We start from the raw sequence: 24447 nt of genomic DNA on the forward strand, positions 1-24447 counted from the left end.
TGAATAAGAATTAATGGTGAGGTTTGTCCTCAATATATATATTTAAAAAGTTCACATTTTCAAAAGATAAATTATGATACATTTGGAGAGGGTGGGGCATTGGTTTCATTTGCAATCTTGGAACGCCTCCACAAACTTACAGACTCAGAAAGTACTGTAAATTATAAATGTGACACTGGAGCAAAATATACATAAAATTTACACCAAAGCAAATTCAATAGATATTATCTAGACACCAAGGACGGGTTTTAAATGTAGATTAATATATACTAACATAATTTATTTTTTCTCAGCTTATTTGTGCTTGCATGATGTCTACCTTGATGAGTGATGCCAAATATTATATTACATTCCTTTTATACCGGTAACACCAAGCTCACAGGTTTTACATCTTGGCTAAAATAGGTGTACAGGGAGTAAAAACTAAAGTATTTAGCAAAAGGCGCTTTACTACAATTTGCTGTTCAGTCTTGAGTGCTAAAATGGAGCCTCTTCCCCAATTAGAGCACTGCACCAAAAGTGGGTAATTTTTATTTTCAAAATTAATCCAGTGGGTCAGTAAACCCCCTAGCGGGCCGGTTTTGGACAACGGGCTGTACTTTTGACACCCTTGTACTAGATTACCCACATAAGTACCTCCATCAAACTGTGATGTCACAAATGGCCCACTGTTACAAAAATATTCCAAAGCACAGCGTTCAGAGGCACCCACAACTGTGTGCAAACTCACACCTGATATGCATTAATCCTTCTGATTTTTGACACTTTTACATTGTTTAACACTAGTATCCAACTTTGTAACAACATTTATAAGTCAGAAAAAAAGAAAATCACTTTAATACAGTCATGCGAAAACATTCTTCTACTCTTGAACTGCTGCACAAAAAAGGGTTTGTGTCCATGTCTCCCATTGCACCTGTGTCTTGTCCTGGCCCTTGTTTCCACCAATCAGCTCTCTCCTTCTGCTTGCATATAGTCCAGGTGCGGTGAGTTTTCTAATTACTGTGTGTAATTTGTTCTCAGTTTGCTGTCTAGTCTTTGTGTGGTCGTCACATGTCCTGTGTGGTAAGTGCCTCGCCAAGCTAGCGCTAATTGTCATGCCCATATAGCTTTTCTAATTCGGTGTATTAATGTTTGTAAAGCATGGATGTAATATGGGGGGAGGGTGAATTGGGGACGTGTCCCTGCACTTTTTCAAAAGGCAGTTTTTGTACTACGCACTTTTTAACATCCAAAAATAATGTTAGCTTATTGAATAGAGACAAGTCAAACACTTGTGCCAGGCGGAAAACAGGCTAAAGTTTGTCTCTGTAGACCGCACACACGCTCATTGATTGTCTTTCTGGGGCTGTCTTGCAAACATGACAATGACTGATAGCACACAAATCAGCAGTCAGATGCAAGATAAGAGTGTGTTGGCCTCCACTCGACAATGTGATTCACGAACAAGTTTGACAAATAAAAAACTTCAACGAGAAGAGTCTAGTGCTCCATTCAAAGGTAATTATGTTTTTGATTTCTGGTACTGAATGCCTGAGCTTAGGTATCAGGCTTTTGTTCCAGCAGACATTCATGATTTCCAGTCAGTTCATACAAGGTAAACATTAAACTAAATCATAATGCAATCTTGAAAAACCAAAGTAAAGATATTTATTTAATTCTGTTATTTTAGTTATTTTGTCCAAAAAAATTATTGAACAATTTGTTTCCATTTCAATCATCAATCAATCAAAGTTTATTTATACAGCCCTTAATCACAAATGTCTCAAAGGGCTGCACAAGCCACAACGACATCCTCGGCTCAGATCCCACATCATTGCAAGAAAAAACTCAACCCAATGTATCACTCCCAAACATGCATCTAATCCCTTCAAGCCTCGAACCTTGTACGCAATCCAGTGGACATTTTTGAAACCCAAATTTCGTCCGTGATTGTCAATAAGATTTGCAACTTTATGCTTTGGTATTTTGGGAATTCCAAGTTACCAGTCTTTTTAGGGCCATATTATTGCGTGTTTAAATATATTTATCTTTGTCCGTTTTGAGTTTTTTAAAAATGTTCCTTAATGATAAAGGCAGAAGGGGCTTGTGCGCTTATGCCAGGGGAGGTGCATGTCTTTTGATTGATTGAGACTTTTATTAGTAGGTTGCACAGTGAAGTACATATTCCGTACAATTGACCACTAAATGGTAAAACCAGAATACGTTTTTCAACTTGTTTAAGTCGGGGTCCACTTAAATTGATTCATGATATACTATCAGATATATACTATCATCATAATACAGTCATCACACAAGATAATCACATTGAATTATTTACATTATTTACAATCCGGGGTGGGGAGGGGGGGGTGGGGGTGGGGGGGGGTTAGGTTTGGTTGTTATAATCAGTCATCAACAATTGAGAACAGAGAAATGGATTTTGGAACAGTGTAGGTCTGACTTGGTAGGATATGGACAGCAAGTAGTGGACATAGAGAGAGAGAGAGAGAGAGAGAGAGAGAGAGAGAGAGAGAGAGAGAGAGAGAGAGAGAGAGATCAGAAGGCATAAGAAAAAGTATCTGCATTTGATTGTTTACATTTGATTATTAACAATCCGGGGAGGGTGTTAGTTTAGGGTTGTAGCTGCCTGGAGGTGGTTTTGAAGGAGAATAGAGATGCCCTTTCTTTTATACCTGTTGGGAGCGCATTCCACATTGATGTGGCATAGAAAGAGAATGAGTTAAGACCTTTGTTAGATCGGAATCTGGGTTTAACGTGGTTAGTGGAGCTCCCCCTGGTGTTGTGGTTATGGCGGTCATTTACGTTAAGGAAGTAGTTTGACATGTACTTCGGTATCAGGGAGGTGTAGCGGATTTTATAGACTAGGCTCAGTGCAAGTTGTTTTACTCTGTCCTCCACCCTGAGCCATCCCACTTTGGAGAAGTGGGTAGGAGTGAGGTGGTATCTGGGTTGGAGGTCTAGAAGTAATCTGACTAGCTTGTTCTGGGATGTTTGGAGTTTAGATTTGAGGGTTTTGGAGGTGCTAGGGTACCAGGAGGTGCATGCGTAATCGAAAAAGGGTTGAACGAGAGTTCCCGCCAGAATCCTCATGGTGCTTTTGTTGACCAGAGAGGAGATTTTATATAGAAATCTTGTTCGTTGGTTGACCTTTTTGATTACCTTGGTTGCCATTTTATCACAGGAAAGATTAGCCTCTAGAATGGAACCTAGGTAGGTGACCTCATCCTTCCTGGTGATAACAATGTCACCCACTTTTATAGTGACGTCATTGAAGGGGGGACATGCTTTATCAGCTTCAAAAAGCTGTACATGACAAGACGGGATCATTATAGCCATTAAATCCTGACTTCTTCATTTTGATGAGAAAAAAAATCAGCACAATTTTGTTTAATTAATTCTTGTTTTGTAGGTTATAGTCTGAATTATTGTTTCTGATCAATTTAAATGTTTTATTATCGATTAATTTTATTTAACTCTAATGTGTATAGTTTAAATAAGCGTTTTTGTTTTTTTGTTTAGGCAAATTGATGCACTTTAAATATTTTCTGTTACAGACTATAAAACAATGTTAATAAAGTAACAGAAAATAATAAAGAAGCATTTCCCTAACAACAGTATTACTGCAAGTTTATCAAAGTGCGGTTATCAATCACGGTTATATAACAATGGTAATCCTAATCTTCCGAAATGTTACTGCGGTTTATCATTATAACCGGTAATTGTTACATCCTTAATGTGCTATAATGTTTCTGATGAATAAATCCCATATATTAAACCCTAAAGTTTGACCCCATCTGTAACAAACTATCAAACACCCACTGTAATTTGGGAGAAAAAAATTGGGTTAAAAAAGCTTTTGTTTTTGTCAAGGAGGGAGTACTATCTGGCCTTTAATATAGAGTCCGCACACTAAACTTGCACCACCAACATGTTGTGCAACATGTGGTTTATGTATTATCTCTTTAGCAAACATTCACATGAACAAAATAACTACTGTAAATGTGCAATCCTGCTTTGTTCAGTTGTGTGATGATGTATCACGTACCAAGCATGGCACCACAGTCCTAATGGAATGAAAAGGGAAGCTTATTGATTGTCTTGTCCAGTCAAAAGGGGGAAGCTGGGAAGGGTGTTGACGGGGGTTGGACTGACCACCATGACCAAAATCATTGCTGCTCTATTTGTTCTGCTGCCGATGACCAATTAGATGTCTTTCAATTATTAAAACATTGAAGCCTGCTGTAGAAGTACACATTACTTTAAACTGCATACAGACTTTTTACAACGTTGATATAATTTTCATTAAAATATGTAAGAACTAATCTAATATTCTGTTGATCTACAGCGTTTCCCACACGGCTGCAATATATTTGTGGCTGGTTAATATTTGATATGGACATGTTGACGTAAATGTCAAATGCCATTACGCATTTGCAAAAGTGAATGAAAAAAACCATAAAGCAACACAAATATGTATATACTACAAATTAATTTTATGTCAATTTTTTGTGTTATGATTTTAATATCAAAAATAAGTGCCTTTAGATAGGGGAGGGGCCCAGCAGCACAATACTGTATGTGTTTTAACGTCAGTCACCAAAAGATTTCAAGCTAGAAGTTTATCTAGAGCAGGATTGTCAAACTCATTTTCATTGAGGGCCACATCGCAGTAATGACTGACCTCAGAGGGAATAATGTATGAATATAAATGTATAAACACTACATGATATTACACAATTGTCTGTGCATTTGATTACATTACTTATTTACATACAATGCGATTTTTTTTTTATACAGTTTTTGACTGTAAAATATAAGGTTATTGTACAGTATTTCATTTTTTTACGATAAAATTCTGGCGACTGAGCTGCCAGTTTTATATGTTGTCATCCTTACAATTCAAGCAGATATTTTAGTATTTGTTTTTATTTTGATACAAAATTGCGTATTTGTGATCAATTATTTCTTACATTATTAGATAATATTAAAGTTAAGACATGCAACTGCAAAAAAAAGTACCGGTACTTTATTCACAAATTTTATTTCTAGGCTTTAATGGGCCATATATAATGATGTGGCAAGCCTTGAATTCCACACTTGTGATGGAGAGCAATCTGATTCATTATTCACTTAAACACAGTATAAAACATACATAAGCGCACACATAGGTACCTACGCTCCCACATACATACACAAATACAGTACATCCACACGCACATTCGCTGTACAAACATACATATACACATATACATACACATAAACATATATTAACGTTGTTGCCCAATGGGAAACTGGGTAACACATGGCACACTGACAAAGCTTAACCTATTGATACTATAACAATCTACAAGGTTAATATAGTTGGCTTCTCTTTCTTCCCCTCCATGTATCTGCTTTCTTTTTTATTTCAAGTTATCATTACATATATGTATTGTTGCATTTGAACAATTGTATTGTTGATAATAGAGGTAATTATTGTTGTTCTTCATTATCAATAGTGCTATTTATATTGGTATTTGTATTGCTCCATTTGTAGTGTAATAATGCTCATTGTCATTTCTGTATTATTTTTTTCACTAACGGCTTCTTTGCTATCACTTTTACCACCATATTTGTACATATCCTATTTGCCGATGTTGTTCTGTTGTTGTGGTTGTTGTTGTTATTGTTTTTGTTGCGTTTGCTGTTGTTGTTGTCCCTCTGTTTTATCCCCCTCTTGTCCCCGCAATTTCCCCCTCTGTCTTCCTTTTTTTCTCTTTCTATCCCCTCCTGCTCTGGCCCGGCTGCACCAAATAATAATATAAATCCATTTAATAAAGTCAAATACAAACAAGACAACAAGAGAAGTATCCCACACTTCTCTTTTGTAAAGTACAACTTGTACAGCCGTTTTGGGCATCTACATCAACAATATGATTTGTCTGAGTAACTGGACAGGACAAAAAAAAAAAACATTATAAAAAAAAGTTGCTAAGTCAGCAACACTAATCCCTTCTGCTCTGTCTTCTTATTCTCTGGCAGACCAGGTGCGTTATGTTTTTATCACCGAGGGCAAACAAGTAGTGCCCAATCTATTTGTGCCAGTCTAAATTGATTTATGTATTCAGTCAAAATATGCTAAGCTATCTACAGTGACATGTTTGCTTGGTGTTTATTAATGAGTCAATAACAAATTAGTGTTGTCTTCTAATGTAACTTTCGCCAGAGTCAATTGCATGATTCTACTTTCACACCAGATGCTCTTCCTGACCCAATGCTGGCCAAGAATTGAACCCATGACCTGTGCCATCAAAGTCAGAAGTGTGTACCATTCCATCCCCAAATCAGTGGGTAGAACATTGAGCACCCCTGTTCTTTAGAATATCGCTGACGTTAACAGATTTTCTTTCGAGAGTTTGGCCATGAGATGAAAATTAATATGTTGTAAGTAAATGTAATGTACTAAAGTGACCGAGATGTGATGTAAAAGTGTGTTTGTGTGTGTGTTGTTATGCAACAAACTGAGGCTTAAGAGCATCCTGCAGTAACTAGGACACTGAACAACTGCACCTTTTTTCCTCTTCTACTCTCAGTCACATCCTTTTTAGACACGTCTTGAATGTGTTTACTTAAGTCATGAAATGTTTCTATATTTGACTTTTTGGGGCCAAAATAGTGTTTGCTCTTTGCAACAGGCTTAAAGAATACAGTATCGGTACATGAATGTGGGAGACATTCATGATTGTTGTCGTTAGATTAGGTAAAACCATAATTGTCACGTTTTGGGGGGAGAAATGTGACATTATTCTATTCCCTCTTCTATTCTCTAAGGCTCTAAACCTTTTTTGGAGGGGATTACGAACTCCTCTCAGAATCTGATGGAAATTACGCCTCAGAAATGTTGAGATTAACACAACTCCACATGTACAATGTAGCACCTCACTTTACAAGCTTAATTGGTTCTGTGACAGGGCTCTTAAAGGCCTACTGAAACCCACTACTACCGACCACGCAGTCTGATAGTTTATATATCAATGATGAAATCTTAACATTGCAACACATGCCAATACGGCCGGGTTAGATTACTAAAGTGCAATTTTAAATTTCCCGCGAAATATCCTGCTGAAAACGTCTCGGTATGATGACGTCTGCGCGTGACGTCACGGATTGTAGAGGAAATTTTGGGACAGCATTGTGGCCAGCTATTAAGTCGTCTGTTTTCATCGCAAAATTCCACAGTATTCTGGACATCTGTGTTGGTGAATCTTTTGCAATTTGTTCAATGAACAATGCAGACAGCAAAGAAGAAAGCTGTAGGTGGGAAGCGGTGTATTAGCGGCCGGCTGCAGCAACACAAACACGTAGCCGGTGTTTCATTGTTTACATTCCCGAAAGATGACAGTCAAGCTTTACCATTGGCCTGTGGAGAACTGGCACAACAGAGACTCTTACCAGGAGGACTTTGAGTTGGATACACAGACGCGGTACCGTGACGTGAGTACGCAGCTGTGGCTTCCAAACATTTGATCGCTTGCCCGTACGTGCGTGCCGCTATGTGCATGTCACGTACGTAACTTTGGAGACTTTGGGGAAATGTATGTGCTGGATGAACTTTGGGGAGGTGAACGGTACTTTGGGCTGTGGGATTGAGTGTGTTGTGCAGGTGTTTGAGTTGTATTGGCGGGTTATATGGACGGGAGGGGGGAGGTGTTTGTTATGCGGGATTAATTTGTGGCATATTAAATATAAGCCTGGTTGTGTTGTGGCTAATAGAGTATATATATGTCTTGTGTTTATTTACTGTTTTAGTCATTCCCAGCTGAATATCAGGTCCTACCTGCCTCTCACAGCATCTTCCCTATCTGAATCGCTTCCACTGCCCTCTAGTCCTTCACTCTCACTTTCCTCATCCACGAATCTTTCATCCTCGCTCAAATAATGGGGAAATCGTCGCTTTCTCGGTCCGAATCGCTCTCGCTGCTGGTGGCCATGATTGTCAACAATGAGCGGATTTGAGGAGCGCCACAACCTGTGACGTCACGCTCATATCGTCTGCTACTTCCGGTACAGGCAAGGCTTTTTTATCAGCGACCAAAAGTTGCGAACTTTATCGTCGATGTTCTCTACTAAATCCTTTCAGCAAAAATATGGCAATATCGCGAAATGATCAAGTATGACACATAGAATGGACCTGCTATCCCCGTTTAAATAAGAAAATCGCATTTCAGTAAGCCTTTAACTCAAAACAATTGTCTCAAATCAATGTTTTCAATTGAAATGAATTGAAATCAATTTAATCTATACTTTGCCAAGGACTGTAACATGTAACATGTCTTCTAAAAATAACAACTTTCAGTTAATAAACATTGTATGAAAAACAATAAAATAGGACGTACTACAAACAACTACATACATTTTATAAAGTAATGTAATAATAATGCTCATTTATCTTGGAGAGCGGACTTCTACAGTATGTCATTCCAGCTGCTTCTCTGTCAAACGCTAACCCATATTTTCATGGATAAATGTCCGCTGTTTAAATAGTATTTTAACATCCTTGGCTGACATTTGACTAATTCTGCTTCTGTATGAGGCAGACTAGCAGTGATACGCTCGGTCGTGTTTTTGATAAATATTATCGGCTTCTTTTCAGCACTGTCCTGACTGCTGAAGTTACCAGGGAGTGAGGTTTATGGACTCCCTTACACTAGGTTAGCCATTCTGCAGAAGAAAAACTAAATAATCAAACTTACAGCTCCTACGTTTCTAGCTGACTGACGGATAGTTAACAAAGCTCCAATATGTAAGCCTGTTTGTTTTTTTTCAATTCAAATCTATAAAATCGATCGACTTCTTTCAAATGAGAGCAAACAAGTAAGAAGGATGTTAGAAGTACATTTTGAAAAATAGTGGACCTTTAATAATAGTATGTTCCACTGTGCTTATAACACAAAGTCGATATTTAGGCTGAAGTCCGTACTTTACAGGGTCGGAGTTTCCCTCATCTCCTTCCACTTGAAGGAGACACAAGGACAAAGCCGCCATTTTAAGTCTGGCTGTGGACAATTTCCATGGCGGGCTGGTAGTAATCTGCATGGAAAATTACTTGTGAGAGTCATAAACCTCCCCCAGCCGCGTGACACAGCTCAGGGACAAGAGTATCGAGAGAAGGGCCTGTTGCCAGGCGATAGAAGCAGGCGGCAGAATCACGCCGGATGTGCTATGTCAGTGGAAACGTGTGCACGTGTTTGTGCCTTGAGGGGCACAGATTTGCGTGCGCTCACCTGCGGCGAGGAAAAAGTGAGTGCCATGTGAACCTTTTAATTATGTGAAGCACTTACCACACAAGGACCCAGAGCTATGTATTTGTGCCTGAAGGAAAATATTGAGGGCTATACCACAGACCAAGTAGAACATGGAAGACATGTTTTTCTAAAATATAGCGGTACCTCAGACGACGACCGAATTCTATAAAAAAATAAAACAATGTCCCCCCAATAAAAAAATCATGATAGATTTACATGCAGAAAATAATGTAAAATACATATAAATGACGAGGCGCCACCCTCGTACTTTGCAACGTGTTTTTTCTTGACTTCAATAATGTTTCTCACCTTTATCAGAGTGCTGGCATTTGAAACTTTTTTTGGCTCTATTGTGGCTTATTTTGCAGTCATGTTCAATAAAAACAGCACAGCCTGAGTTACCAGCGTGTGGGATTCTGTTTTTTGGCAAACATTTTAATTAAAAACTGAGTCTTACGAAAAGTAGAGTGTCACTGTACTACTAATTAGAAGTGTGATGTCACATATAAATTACATTGGGTGCTCATAGTAAATGTATTCCTGAACTTGACAATTGAATACTACAAATGAAAGGGGGCCAAAAGCCGACTGCATGTAAAATAACAATATATATATACACACATACAAAGACTATACATATACAGTATGTGTACAAAATATTATTATATACAGTATATTTATACATTTATAATATTATATATATATATATGTGTAAATATATTTATGTGTATATATATATATGTATATATGATTATATATATGTATATGTGTAAATATATATGTATATGTGTATATATATGGATGTGTATATCTGTACATCTGTATATCTATACCAACTGAGCCACGCCGCCAAAACATAATGCGTCTCAGCTCCAATTGGGTTCTATTAACGCAGATATGGATGTATGTAAGACGGATATTGCTCTCTAAAATAATCACTCTCTTTTGGAAGAAATAACTTTAGAGGAACTCCTGAGACTTGTAAATGGGACAAAACAAACAACATGTTTACTTGACCCACTTCCTGGGAAACTTATCAAGGAGCTGTTTGTAATATTAGAACCATCAGTGCTAAATATTATTAACTGATCACTTTCCTCTGGTACTGTTCCTCGAGCATTCAAAAAAGTGGTTATTCATCCTCTGCTCAAAAGACTTAATTTCGATCCTGACCTCATGGTAAACTACCGGCCAGTGTCCCACCTTCCCTTTATCTCGAAAATCCTCGTAAAAATTGTTGCACAGCAGCTAAAATGAACATTTAGCGTCTAACAGTCTCTGTGAACCTTTTCAGTCCAGTTTCAGGGCAAATCACTCTACGGAGACAGCCCTCGCAAAAATGATCATAACATTCTACTAGAACGTTTCTAAACATGTATTGGTATGTCAGACTTAGCCTTTTCTTGGCTTAACTCCTTTCTTACTGACAGGATGCAGTGTGTCTCCCATAACAATTTGACCTCGGACTATGTTAAGGTAACATGCGGAGTTCCACAGGATTCGGTTCTTGGCCCTGCACTCTTCAGCATCTATATGCTGCCGCTAGGTGACATCTTACGCAAATACGGTGTTAGCTTTCACTGTTATGTTGATGACACCCAACTTTACATGCCCCTAAAGCTGACCAACATGCCAGATTGTAGTCACCTGGAGGCGTGTCTAAATTAAATCAAACAATAGCTATCCAGCAACTTTTTGCATCTTAACGCTAAGAAAACGGAAATGCTGATTATCGGTCCTGCTAGACATCCGCACTTATTCAAGAATACCACCTTAACATTTGCCAACAAAACAATTACACAAAGAGACTCGGTAAAGAATCTCGGTATTATATTTGACCCAACTCTCTCATTTGAGTCACACATTAAGAGTGTTACTAAAAAAGCCTTCTATTGCAAAAATGTGTACCATTTTGTCCACCACCGACACTGAGATCATTATTCATGCGTTCGTTATGTCTCGTCTCGATAACTGTAACTGTAACGTATTCTTTTCGGGTCTCCCTATGTCTAGCATTAAAAGATTACAGTTGGTACAAAATGCAGCTGCTAGACTTTTGACAAGAACAAGAAAGTTTGATCATACTACACCTAAACAGGCTCACCTGCACTGGCTTCCTGTGCACTTGTGACTTTAAGGTTTTACTACTTACGCATAAAATACTAAACGGTCTAGTTCCACAGAACTAGACCGTATCTTGCTGATTGTATTGTACCATACAGGTATGTCCAGGCCAGAAATCGGTGTTCAAAGAACTCCGGCTTATTAGTGATTCCCAGAGCCCCAAAAAAGTATGTGGACTTTCGGGCTCCTGTACTCTGGAATGCCCTACCGGTAACAGTTAGAGATGCTACCTCAGTAGAAACATTTAGGTCCCATCTTAAAACTCATTTGTATACTCTCGCCTTTAAATAAACCCCTTTTTTAGACGGGTTGATCTGCCGCCTACCTTTTCTGCTCTGACCACCTATCTGGTGACCACGGATCAGCCTCCGCGGAGGGTACGCTTGCTGTTCCAAGTAGACCACTCCTTTGTGCATCAGTCGGTGACGTCTCTGCGCTGCTGACTTTTCTCCATTCAAGATGATCCCCTACTGGTCTCCCAATGGACTGGACTTTCACATTATGAAGTCGGGACCAGGGGTGGACCACTCCTTATGCATCAGTCGGTGACAACCTCGGCACCCCGACTTGTCTTCATGCAAGAGGATCCCCTACTGGCCCTAATATATACAGGACTCTCACATTATTAACCGTATCCAACCAGCATCCATTGCACCGGTCACCCAGGGGGAGGGGGGTCCCCAAATGGTAAATGGTTATACTTGTATAGCGCTTTTCTACCTTTTTTAAGGAACTCAAAGCACTTTGACACTATTTCTACATTCACCCATTCACACACACATTCACACACTGATGGCGGGAGCTGCCATGCAAGGCGCTAAGGGTGAAGTGTCTAGGATGGTAGAAGGTGGGGATTGAACCAGTAACCCTCAGATTGCTGGCACGGCCACTCCCAACTTCGCCGCGCCGTCCCCAAGCTTTCTCATTGTACCCATTTGGTTGAGTTTATTCTTGCCCTGATGTGGGATCTGAGCCGAGGATGTCGTTGTGGCTTGTGCAGCCCTTTGAGACATTCGTGATTAAGGGCTATATAAGTAAACTGATTGATTGATTGAACAATACAATTGTTTCAAATGCAACAATACAAGTATATAATAAAAACCTTGTAGATTGTTATAATAAAAATAGGTTAAGCTTTATCAGTGTGCCGTGTTTTACAAGCCTGCTCCAAGACGACAGCACGACATCGGGCGCGAAGGACGGCACGGCAGAGTGTGAGGGCAGGCGATAAAAACGATAAAACATTGAATATTAATGTTTTAGTATGTGAAATTTCGACTCTTACCTTGTTTACTTCTGTGATGACCTCATTAAAGTTTTGTAAGCCATCAGGAATATCAAGCAGCTAAAATGTGCCAATCATGGGGAAGTGTGGAGAGAGTGTTTTGAATATTACCCATCATGCATGGTAGTGGTTTTATATGGGTGTAATTTAAAATGTTGTGCTTGGACGTGTTTTATAATATTCGCAAAGTTTAATAGAGTGGGAAAAGTTTTGTGGATTGGTTCATTAAAAATAATACTGTGCTCAGTGCCCTTCAAAACAAAACTCATGGTCGATGACCATAAATATTAACATCGCCCACAGCTAAACTCTTGGGCGGGCTAAACTTTTTATTAAACTTGTGACGTCTCGTGGGCCAGACTGAAGACCCCATCGGGCCGCACTTGGCTCGCTGGCCATAGTTTGGACACCCGTGATTCAAATAAAAATGTGACATTCATTGAGCAATTTATTACGTCAAGTCATGCGTTCCATCGGGATTTTAACGCGAAAAGCCGGATAGCAATATTTTCCTAGCTTGTTTTGTATGACTTAAATAAAGTAAAAAACTGTTGAATTCTAATACATGACAGCCAAATCAATCATGGGAATTATTAAACGGGTTTAAAATTATCTTTTTAATAGCAAACAAATATGCTTTTGGAAATTAGCAAGCTTATCTAACACACTGCCATTTTGGGCAAACCGTATACTGGGTTTGTCACATGGCTGACACATGTGTCACCATAGATTCTTGTAGGTCAAAATGTGAGCCAAGGAAGGTGAGCTGAATGACAAGGAACCATTAACCTGCCAAAATGATAGAAAAACAAACTGGTAACCTTTAAGAACATGCTGCACACGCCGACACAGAGAAGCAACACATCATACAACATAAAGATGATAGAGCTTTTTGGGCACAAAGCCTTTTATGTGTGAATAAAATGGATCCCCAATTGATGATCAGATGCTGCCTGGCTATTTTAGGGACAAAGCCCTTTAATACTGCCTCTCTCTCTTGTTTGGTGTCATAACTTATCTTCATTGAGTGCACGCAGATACACACATTGGCTGACTATCATTTATAAGGCTCTTTTAGGTTTAATACCTCCATACGTGTGTACTTTGTTACAAAGAAAAAGCAGCTCTTACGCATTACGTTCTAACAATTTGTATGTTTTAACTGTTCCTCATGTACGGACTGAATTTGGCAAAAGAGCTTTTGGCATTGCTGCCCCTATGGCATGGAATGCATTGCAGACGAAACTGAAACTTACAGAACTACTTCCATTTGGAGCCTTCCGTTCTGTCCTGAGGGACAAACAGCGAGAGACGTTTGTACAGTGCCTGTGTTTTTAAAGATGTAAATCTCTGTTGTTTTACAGTTCTCTTATGTATTTTAAAATGTATGTCTTAATGTATTATTTTTGAAACTGCTCTGTGACATGTGCTGTTGACCTCTTGGCCAGGTCACCCTTGTGAAAGAGATCTTGATCTCAATGGGTTTTCTTATCTGGTTAAATAAAGGTTCTATAACTTTGGTAAAGCTCCAGCTCTAATGGAGCCTACTGCCTCCAGCTTGAGCGCAGAAGCTGCACATCGTATAGGTGCTCTTGTTTCACCAGCCACAGCTGCACTGAATGATAACAGGGACGGCGTGGCGAAGTTGGTAGAGTGGCCGTGCCAGCAATCGGAGGGTTGCTGGTTACTGGGGTTCAATCCCCACCTTCTACCATCCTAGTCACGTCCGTTGTGTCCTTGGGCAAGACACTTCACCCTTGCCCCTGATGGGTGCTGGTTAGCGCCTTGCATGGCAGCTCCCTCCATCAGTGTGTGAATGTGTGTGTGAATGGGTGAATGTGGAAATACGGTCAAAGCGCTTTGAGTACCTTAAAGGTAGAAAAGCGCTATACAAGTATAACCCATTTATAACAGTGTGTGGGTGTGTGTGTGTGTGTGTGTGTGTGTGTGTGTGTGTGTGTGTTGTGGGGTTATCCTTTTTTACATATTTACATTTTGTGTTTGTCTATCTTAAACATTCATTTACAAACCCTGTTTCCATATGAGTTGGGAAATTGTGTTAGATGTAAATATAAACAGAATACAATGATTTGCAAATCCTTTTCAACCCATATTCAGTTGAATGCAAGATATTTGATGTTCAAACTCATAAACTTTATTTATTTTTTTTGCAAATAATAATTAACTTAGAATTTCATGGCTGCAACACATGCCAAAGTAGTTGGGAAAGGGCATGTCCACCACTGTGTTACATGGCCTTTCCTTTTAACAACACAGTAAACGTTTGGGAACTGAGGAGACACATTTTTTAAGCTTCTCAGGTGGAATTCTTTCCCATTCTTGCTTGACGTACAGCTTAAGTTGTTGAACAGTCCGGGGGTCTCCGTTGTGGTATTTTAGGCTTCATAATGCGCCACACATTTTCAATGGGAGACAGGTCTGGACTACAGGCAGGCCAGTCTAGTACCCGCACTCTTTTACTATGAAGCCACGTTGATGTAACACGTGGCTTGGCATTGTCTTGCTGAAATAAGCAGGGGCGTTCATGGTAACGTTGCTTGGATGGCAACATATGTTGCTCCAAAACCTGTATGTACCTTTCAGCATTAATGGCGCCTTCACAGATGTGTAAGTTACCCATGTCGTGTGCACTAATACACCCCCATACCATCACATATGCTGGCTTTTCAACTTTGCGCCTATAAAAATCCGGATGGTTCTTTTCCTCTTTGGTCCGGAGGACACGACGTCCACAGTTTCCAAAACAATTTGAAATGTGGACTCGTCAGACCACAAAACACTTTTCCTCTTTGTATCAGTCCATCTTAGATGAGCTCAGGCCCAGCGAAGCCGACGGCGTTTCTGGGTGTTTTTGATAAACGGTTTTCGCCTTGCATAGGAAAGTTTTAACTTGCACTTACAGATGTAGCGACCAACTGTAGTTACTGACAGTGGGTTTCTGAAGTGTTCCTGAGCCCATGTGGTGATATCCTTTACACACTGATGTCGCTTGTTGATGCAGTACAGCCTGAGGGATCGAAGGTCACAGGCTTAGCTGCTTACGTGCAGTGATTTCTCCAGATTCTCTGAACCCTTTGATGATATTACGGACCGTAGATGGTGAAATCCCTAATTTCCTTCCAATAGCTGGTTGAGAAAGGTTTTTCTTAAACTGTTCAACAATTTGCTCACACATTTGTTGACAAAGTGGTGACCCTCGCCCCATCCTTGTTTGTGAATGACTGAGCATTTCATGGAATCTACTTTTTTTACCCAATCATGGCACCCACCTGTTCCCAATTTGCCTGTTCACCTGTGGGATGTTCCAAATAAGTGTTTGATGAGCATTCCTCAACTTTATCAGTATTTATTGCCACCTTTCCCAACTTCTTTGTCACGTGTTGCTGGCATCAAATTCTAAAGTTAATGATTATTTGCAAACATTTTTTTTTTTATCAGTTTGAACATCAAATATGTTGTCTTTGTAGCATTTTCAATTGAATATGGGTTGAAAATGATTTGCAAATCATTGTATTCAGTTTATATTTACATGTAACACAATTTCCCAACTCATATGGAAACGGGGTTTGTATGTTCCACACATTTATCCCCACACGTTAAGAGCATTTGTACTGTTGAGAGAGATCAATAGCACTAATTTGTGTTGGTAAATGAGAGAAAATTAGATATTATTATCACACTTCAACATCTCAAACATGTAAAGGCTACACCCCTTTGCTCGGTCGGCATTGCAAATAGATTTAGAGACTACATTACCCAGAAGGCTTAGCGATGTTGACCGGAATTATGTCTGCACTACGGGAGGATGACAATTGTGCTGTTTGATCAATAAATAGCGGCTTTGTCTGCACATTAAACAAACATACGTTTGATTAGACACTAAGCACATTTCAGAAATTTAAATAAAAATGTAATTTTAAAAATAACAACATGACAAAAAAAATGTAGGTAACAAGATTGTGCTGAGATTTTAACCCCCACCAGTCACAATTGAAATATCAAAAATATAACTAAACCTAAATGAGTGAACCATGTGATTTGTGTAGCAGTCTATGTTTTTCAGAGAGGGTCATGTGCTAGAGTAACACGACCAAGGGAAAACCCAGGGGTACATTTTAACTAAATCATTTTTTTTAATGAAATAACTTTAAAGTATAGTTAGTACAAGAAGTAAAATTAATTTGTAAAACAAAGTTTTTAAAGGATTTCAATTATTAATTATTATCTTTCATGGTCAAATCTGATTTTAGGAAGCACAATTCTATTTTTCCAGTGTTCCAAGTGTTTTAAATGTATCTATGAAATTGTATTTATTCAATATGCAATCAGATTAATTTGTAAAACACTATATCTTTATATTTCTATATGCCCTTTGTTTTTGAGTGTCACTTCTATGTATTGTTGAGTTTATGTTTTAGTGTTGTGTTGTTTTGCACCGCAGAAAGATGAGTGGCTACTTTGTGGCAATTAATGGGGATTTGTACACAAATATTCATTTTATTGAGCATTTATGCATTTTCTTTACTGTGGATGATTTGAATTCCCACCTAATGGGAACATCCTTGAAATAGTCATTTAAAAAATGAGTAGTACACAAAAGTATTTAAACAATCCAAACTTTATCTCCTTCATTTGTCATGGATTTACAAGGGGATCTCTTTAATTAACTATTAACTAGTCTGAAAATGGAGGAACTCTGCATAAGATACGGTAAATCCTAAAGAAATAATGTCATAAAATGGGCCCTATACAATTTTTTGCAAGAATTTAACTCATTTAAGCCCCTAAATGATAGAAACATTTTGGAGTGACTGTCATGTGACTATCGCAGGACATGGCTTCCCTAACATGGTGCCAGGTAAGCTAGCTAATGTCCTTAAGCTTCTTTTTGCCCCATTAAAGGTAAACTCAAATCTCATTTAGCAATTCAGTGTCAGATATTACAATACAACATGTTTTACAATATTTCCTGAATAAATTCTTATAAAAGAGGATCAGGAAATATCGTATTGCTAGCTAGCTTTTAGCATTAAAATTGCTAAACCCAAACATGCTGTGTTTCAGTACTAAGCACAAGAAAGTGTCAAATATTGTCTTTTCAAACTCCCAATGTAACATATTTGTAATCTCACGCATATTTGACATTAATTAGTGCTATTTTATTAAAACAATTTAAATAGAAAATAAGTCCACACATTTTACAGGTAATCATTTAAAGCTAAAAGTCTACACTCTCACATTTAGATATACAATTAACTTTGTTTTTAGGCAAACATCACTACAATACATCATAATGCAAAATGGACAAAGCAGATAAACACCAATTGAAACATAAGATAGTGGTTTGGCATTACAAATGTAGTAAGAGCGAACATGTGCACCATTAGATACACAGTTACATTTTGATTAAAGCTTGTGTCACAGCTGGCCTTTTTATGCAATCCTCACACTTCCACCTCCCGCTTAGACGTAACAACAAACTAAGAATAATTAAGCAGCCTTGTTCTTTAAAAGCACATTAATTGTCAAGGGATAAAGACAAGCTGAGTCATGGAGTGACTGATATGCAGGAGACAATGGGAGAGGACCACATCATTTCAATGAAATCACCATTCACTTCTCCTAAAATTACATGTTATTGTTTTTTTACGGCATATTTCCACCACCCAGGTTCAAACGGGCATCTTCCATCTCGCCGTGACAGCTCCAATGTTGTCATTTCCTCACTAATTCAGACTCACAGCCGCTAATCACGCTAATGACACCATAAGAGGAAGATGCATTGCCAGTATTATACGCAGTAAGCATCGCATTAGCGGTTCACTCAGTAGTTTAATGAACAATGGCTTCTGGATGAAAGACTGTAGAGTTCAGTTTGAGCTGTAAAAATCAAGTTATATACATAATATCAATCGGGAGTAATGCTACATGTTTTTGCATCACTTTTTTCAGTACGGAACTTTTTGTTCAGCACAGAGGCGTACCAGTTTTCTACTAGTGAGGGACAGGAAGTGTACAGTGGCTCGAGTCACCTCTGTATACAAATACAGTGCATCCCAGCCTTTATTTTGGAGGAGTAATGGCTTTTAATTGTGCCAAGGAGATGTCAGAGTTTAAAAACCCTTTTCTATTGTTTGGTTTGCCCTGAGTGATGTGCGACGAAATTCATGGCTGGTGTTAGACCGACTCCTTTGGAGTTAGATTTTTTTTTTCTTTTTCATAATTCACACTCTTAACTCTAATAAGAAGTTGTAAACTATTACGTTTTATTAAGGGATGTAAGGATTAGACGTAGAATTCTTTGTGCACCTCATGATTTGATCCGACATCTATTCTTGGGGTGATAATTCGATTTAGAATCTATTCTCGATCCAAACCTGCTCAGTGGCCTTGTGGTTAGAGTGTCCGCCCTGAGATTGGTAGGTCGGTAGTTCAAACCCCCGGCCGAGTCATACCAAAGACTATTAAAAAATGGGACCCATTACCTCCCTGCTTGGCACTCAGCATCAAGGGTTGGAATTGGGGGTCAAATCACCAAAATGATTCCAGAGAGCGGCCAATGCTGCTGCTCACTGCTCCCCTCACCTCCCAGAGGGAGTGTGTGTGTGAAAATCATTGGTATTTTAACTTTAAACCGATTCTTGCAATGTATTATTTGGTGTAGTAATTATAATACAAGTTTTTAAAAACAGGTTACAGGTTACAAAACTTATTTTTGCTTGCTGACTTGTGACGTATACACGCAGCGAGTAAGCATGGACAACATGTATCAAAAATGTATTCTTAAGAAAAATAAATAACATTTTTGAAATTATGAATGGGAATACATTCGAACCTCCATTTACAGACTTAATTGGTTCTTGAACAGGGTTCACAAATCGAAAAGTTTGTATAGTGAAGCAAATTTCTCTCTAAGAAACAATGTAAATATAAATAATGGGTTTCAGCCTCAACAAAAGTCCCTATTTTAGTTAAAGTTTGTACACTTTGAACACAATATTTCCATTTAGTGGTACGCCAAATAATTACTTGATTAAAGTACAGTGTTTTACTTCCCTATATTGTGTGTGTACATATATTAAATATACTTGGCAATAAAACATCTGCCTTGTTTTTAATGAATACATAGGCCTACTACACCACTGTTGGTCATTACAGTGGTACTTGGAGAGCTAAGTATTTTCTGAAATGGTACTTGGTGAAAAAAGTTTGAGAACCACTGTGCTATACAGTACTGTATATCAAACAAACATAACAATGTGGTGATGAATCAACTGTCTCTTTATTAACAAGCCAAAACAACAACGACAAGCTGAACTGTGCTGTATGCGCTGCTCTGCATACATGCGCACACACACAGAAGTCCCTTTGGTGCCCTCACAAACAGTCAGATATCACAAAAATCCTTCAACTTTAACAACAATTATAAACATTTCAAAAAGTTAAATCCACTTTTTAAAGTACATCTGCAAAGTTCCTCTTGTGAGCTACTCACGAGAGGAGAGAAAGGAGCAGACAGAGGGGGAGAAGCGAGGACAGGGGGAGGGGCCCTGTGCTCTTGGAAGAGATGCCCCTGAACTAAAGGTACCGTAGTCTTCTAATCCGCTGTGAAATAAATCCGCTTTGGCATATTTTTCCAGAAAAGTCAGCGCTCATCACAATTTAAAACTTGCTGTGGCACGAAGACCTCTTTAATACGAGCAAGCACAAAATATACACACACTGAAATATTTTATCTGAGTTTTAGTTTTGAAATGTTTAGGTGTCTTGTTTTACATTTAAGATTGCCAGTGATTAGCGCGTTAGCTGCTTCATATGGAAACAAGCAATATTACAGTGAGTTTTTTAAAGTGTGGTAATCAATCACGATTTAACAACAATTCAAATTTGAAACGATAATACTCTCTCTAGAAAATGTTACTGCGGTTTTTCATAATGTAATCCTTCCCTTTTATTTGATATTTGTGTGTTTATTGAGTTTTTATTAAGTTATTATTTAATTTGAGAAAAAAATTAATTGGAAAATTATCTGCTAGCGATTTGTTCCCATACTGTACCGAAAATGAACCAAACCGTGACCCTAAAACCAAGGTACATACCAAACCATAATTACACTCTCCTATGCCTATTTTTGTGTGACATCCGACTAAAATCTTTTGAACACACTGTGCTGTACAGAGTTGTGTGTATGTTCATAGATTAGTCAAGTTTTATGTACATATTGCAGTTGGCAGGAAGTCATGCAACTGCTCAACTGGCTGCTTTCATTTATGGATATTGTTTTCGATTTCAAACAAACAGACACGCACACCCAGTGGTATAGTTGCTGTATGTGCGTATTGATCGTACTATATTAGTTAAACGGTTGCATGTCAGAACAGAAAATGTATATTTGACGAAACACCATATGGCGGCTGAGCAAAAGCTCTACCAGGAATTTATGGCCTGATGGAAAAAAAATAATGCAGCAGAAACAGTATGTGTCATATTGTGTGTATGTCTTTTCACCAGCGGCCAGATGAGGAGGTGGTGATAGACCAGGGTGGGACCAGCTCGGTGCTGAACATCCACTATGAGAAGGAAGAACTGGAAGGTCAGTACAAAGACGAGACAAGCAGCATTATTGCTGAGACACAAGCATTACAATAATGTTATACTACAACACAAAATGCTAGAAATTGGAGAAGAACATAGACTACTGTAGATCTACTACCACGTTTCCTTATTAAATTGGAAGAAACGGCTTTTTAATACATAGAACATGGGTGTCAAACTTGTTTTTATTAAGGACCACATCTCAATTACGGCTGCCCTCAAAGGGCCGCTTGTAACAGTATATATATATATATATATATATATATATATATATATATATATATATATATATATCCATTTTCTACCGCTTGTCCCTTTTGGGGTTGCGGGGGGTGCTGGAGCCTATCTCAGCTGCAATCCGGCGGAAGGCGGTGTACAAGTGTATATATATATATATATATTAGGGGTGTGGGAAAAAATCAATTCGAATTTGAATCGCGATTCTCACGTTGTGCGATTCAGAATCGATTCTCATTTAAAAAAAATAAATGTATTTATTATTATTTTAAAATATTATAATTTTTTATTTTTTTTAAACTAATCAATCCAACAAAACAATACACAGCAATACCATAACAATGCAATCCTATTCCAAAACCGAACTCGACCCAGCAACACTCAGAACTGCAATAAACAGAGCAATTGAGAGGAGACACAAACACGACACAGAACAAACCAAAAGTAGTGAAACAAAAATGAATATTATCAACAACAGTATCAATATTAGTTACAATTTCAACATAGCAGTGATTAAAAATCCCTCATTGACATTATCATTAGACATTTATAAAAAATTAAAAAAAAAGAACAATAGTGTCACAGTGGCTTACACTTGCATCGCATCTCATAAGCTTGACAACACACTGTGTCCAATATTTTCACAAAGATAAAATAAGTCATATTTTTGGTTCATTTAATAGTTCAAACAAATTTACATTGTTGCAATCAGTTGATAAAACATTGTCCTTTACAATTATAAAAGCTTTTCACAAAAATCTACTACTCTGCTTGCATGTCAGCAGCCTGGGATAGATCCTGCTGAAATCCTATGTATTGAATGAATAGAGAATCGTTTTGAATCGGGAAAAAAATAGTTTTTGAATCGAGAATCGTGTTGAATTGAAAAAAAAAAAATCGATTTTGAATCGAATCGTGACCCCAAGAATCGATATTGAATCGAATCGTGGGACACCCAAAGATTCACAGCCCTAATATACAGTAAATATATATATGTATGTACATATATATATATATATGTATATATATATAATGTGTGTATATATAATGTGTGTATATATATATATAATAAATAAATTAATAATAGCCTTAGTCAACAGTTTTAGACTGTTATGTTTTACTAACAGATAGATGGATAACTTGCTTTGAAATAATATTTAATATTTCTTTTTGATAACACCCCCCAAAATTGCTTGCATGAGCAGATAATAATAAAGTGTAGCACAAACGCCATTTTTTCTGTCAAAATTGAAAGAGCAAATACATTTAGGCATAACATGCTTTAAAGGCCTACTGAAATGATTTTTTTTTATTTAAACGGGAATAGCAAATCCATTCTATGTGTCATACTTGATCATTTTGCGATATTGCCATATTTTTGCTGAAAGGATTTAATAGAGAAAATCAACGATAAAGTTCGCAACTTTTGCTCGCTGATAAAAAAAAGCCTTGCCTGTACCGGAAGTAGCGTGACGTCACAGGAGCTAGTATTCCTCACAATTCCCCATTGTTTACAATGGAGCGAGAGAGATTCGGACCGAGAAAGTGATGATTACCCCATTAATTTGAGCGAGGATGAAAGATTCGTAGATGAGGAACGTTACAGTGAAGGACTTGAGAGACAGTGATGGACGTATCTTTTTTCGCTCTGACCGTAACTTAGGTACAAGCTGGCTCATTGGATTCCACACTCTCCTTTTTTTATTGTGGATCACGGATTTGTATTTTAAACCACCTCGGATACTATATCCTCTTGAAAATGAGAGTCGAGAACGCGAAATGGATATTCAGTGCCTTTTATCTCCACGACAATACATCGGCGAAATGCTTTAGCTACGAGCTAACGTGATAGCATCGTGCTTTAACTGCATATAGAAACAAAAAAATAAACCTCTGACTGGAAGGATAGATAGAAAATCAACAATACTATTAAACCATGGACATGTAAATACACGGTTAATGCTTTCCAGGCTGGCGAAGGTTAACAATGCTGTACTAACGACGCCATTGAAGCTAACTTAGCAACTTAGCAACGGGACCTCACAGAGCTATGCTAAAAACATTAGCTCTCCACCTACGCCAGCCAGCCCTCATCTACTCATCAACACCCGTGCTCACCTGCGTTCCAGCGATCGGCAGAAGGACGAAGGACTCACCCGATGCGTTTAGCGGCCCGGAGACGTAGGAAGTCAAGGTGAGGTCGGCGGCTAGCGCGGCTAGCGCGGCTAGCGCTCCAACAAAGTCCTCCTGGTTGTGTTGCTGTAGTCCGCTGCTAATACACCGATCCCACCTACAACTGTCTTCTTTGCAGCCTTCATTGTTCATTAAACAAATTGCAAAAGATGTCCAAAATACTGTGGAATTATGAAATGAAAACAGAGCTTTTTGTATAGGATTCTACGGGTACCATAACTTCTGTTACTCTGACTTCGTAACGCGCATACGTCATCATACTGCGACGTTTCAGCCGGATATTTCCCGGGAAGTTTTAAAAGTCACTTTATAAGTTAACCCGGCCGTATTGGCATGTGTTGCAATGTTAAGATTTCATCATTGATATATAAACTATCAGACTGCGTGGTCGGTAGTAGTAGGTTTCAGTAGGCCTTTAATATTTCCAGCTTTTTGCAGAGCACATAAGTGATGTGGCGGGCTACATAAAATGACAATTGCGGGCCTTTTGGTCTTGAGTTTGACACCTGTGACACAGAGGAATAACAGAAACAAAAACAGAAATTTGACAATAAATGAGCAGCTATTTTAACAACAAAAACATGCACAGTCATTTTCAAATGTTAAGCTATATAGTTAATTTATCGTTAATTATAAAGCTTGTGCTTAATGTATATCATGTATATCAGTTTTATTACTTGTGTATTTATTCACACATGCATTTCC

General features: G+C 38.2%; 1 protein-coding gene across 2 annotated transcripts in view; it reads left to right on the forward strand.

The window, feature by feature from the left end:
- Nucleotides 1–24447, forward strand: part of slc4a8 (solute carrier family 4 member 8) — a 98870-nt gene that overhangs the window by 16729 nt on the left and 57694 nt on the right. The window contains exons 1-2 of one of the 2 annotated variants that reach the window (XM_062048508.1): nucleotides 17555–17575; nucleotides 21229–21310. Coding sequence is in view for 1 of the 2 variants with exons in the window: in XM_062048501.1 (XP_061904485.1) it covers nucleotides 21229–21310 (82 nt within the window). In the remaining variant the exon portion in view is untranslated. Of the gene's footprint in view, nucleotides 1–17554; nucleotides 17576–21228; nucleotides 21311–24447 lie in introns of those variants that run through there. The other variant, XM_062048501.1, reaches the window with a different exon arrangement.

The sequence above is a fragment of the Entelurus aequoreus genome, linkage group LG01 (genome assembly GCF_033978785.1).
Source record: "Entelurus aequoreus isolate RoL-2023_Sb linkage group LG01, RoL_Eaeq_v1.1, whole genome shotgun sequence".
NCBI classification, from domain to species: domain Eukaryota; kingdom Metazoa; phylum Chordata; class Actinopteri; order Syngnathiformes; family Syngnathidae; genus Entelurus; species Entelurus aequoreus.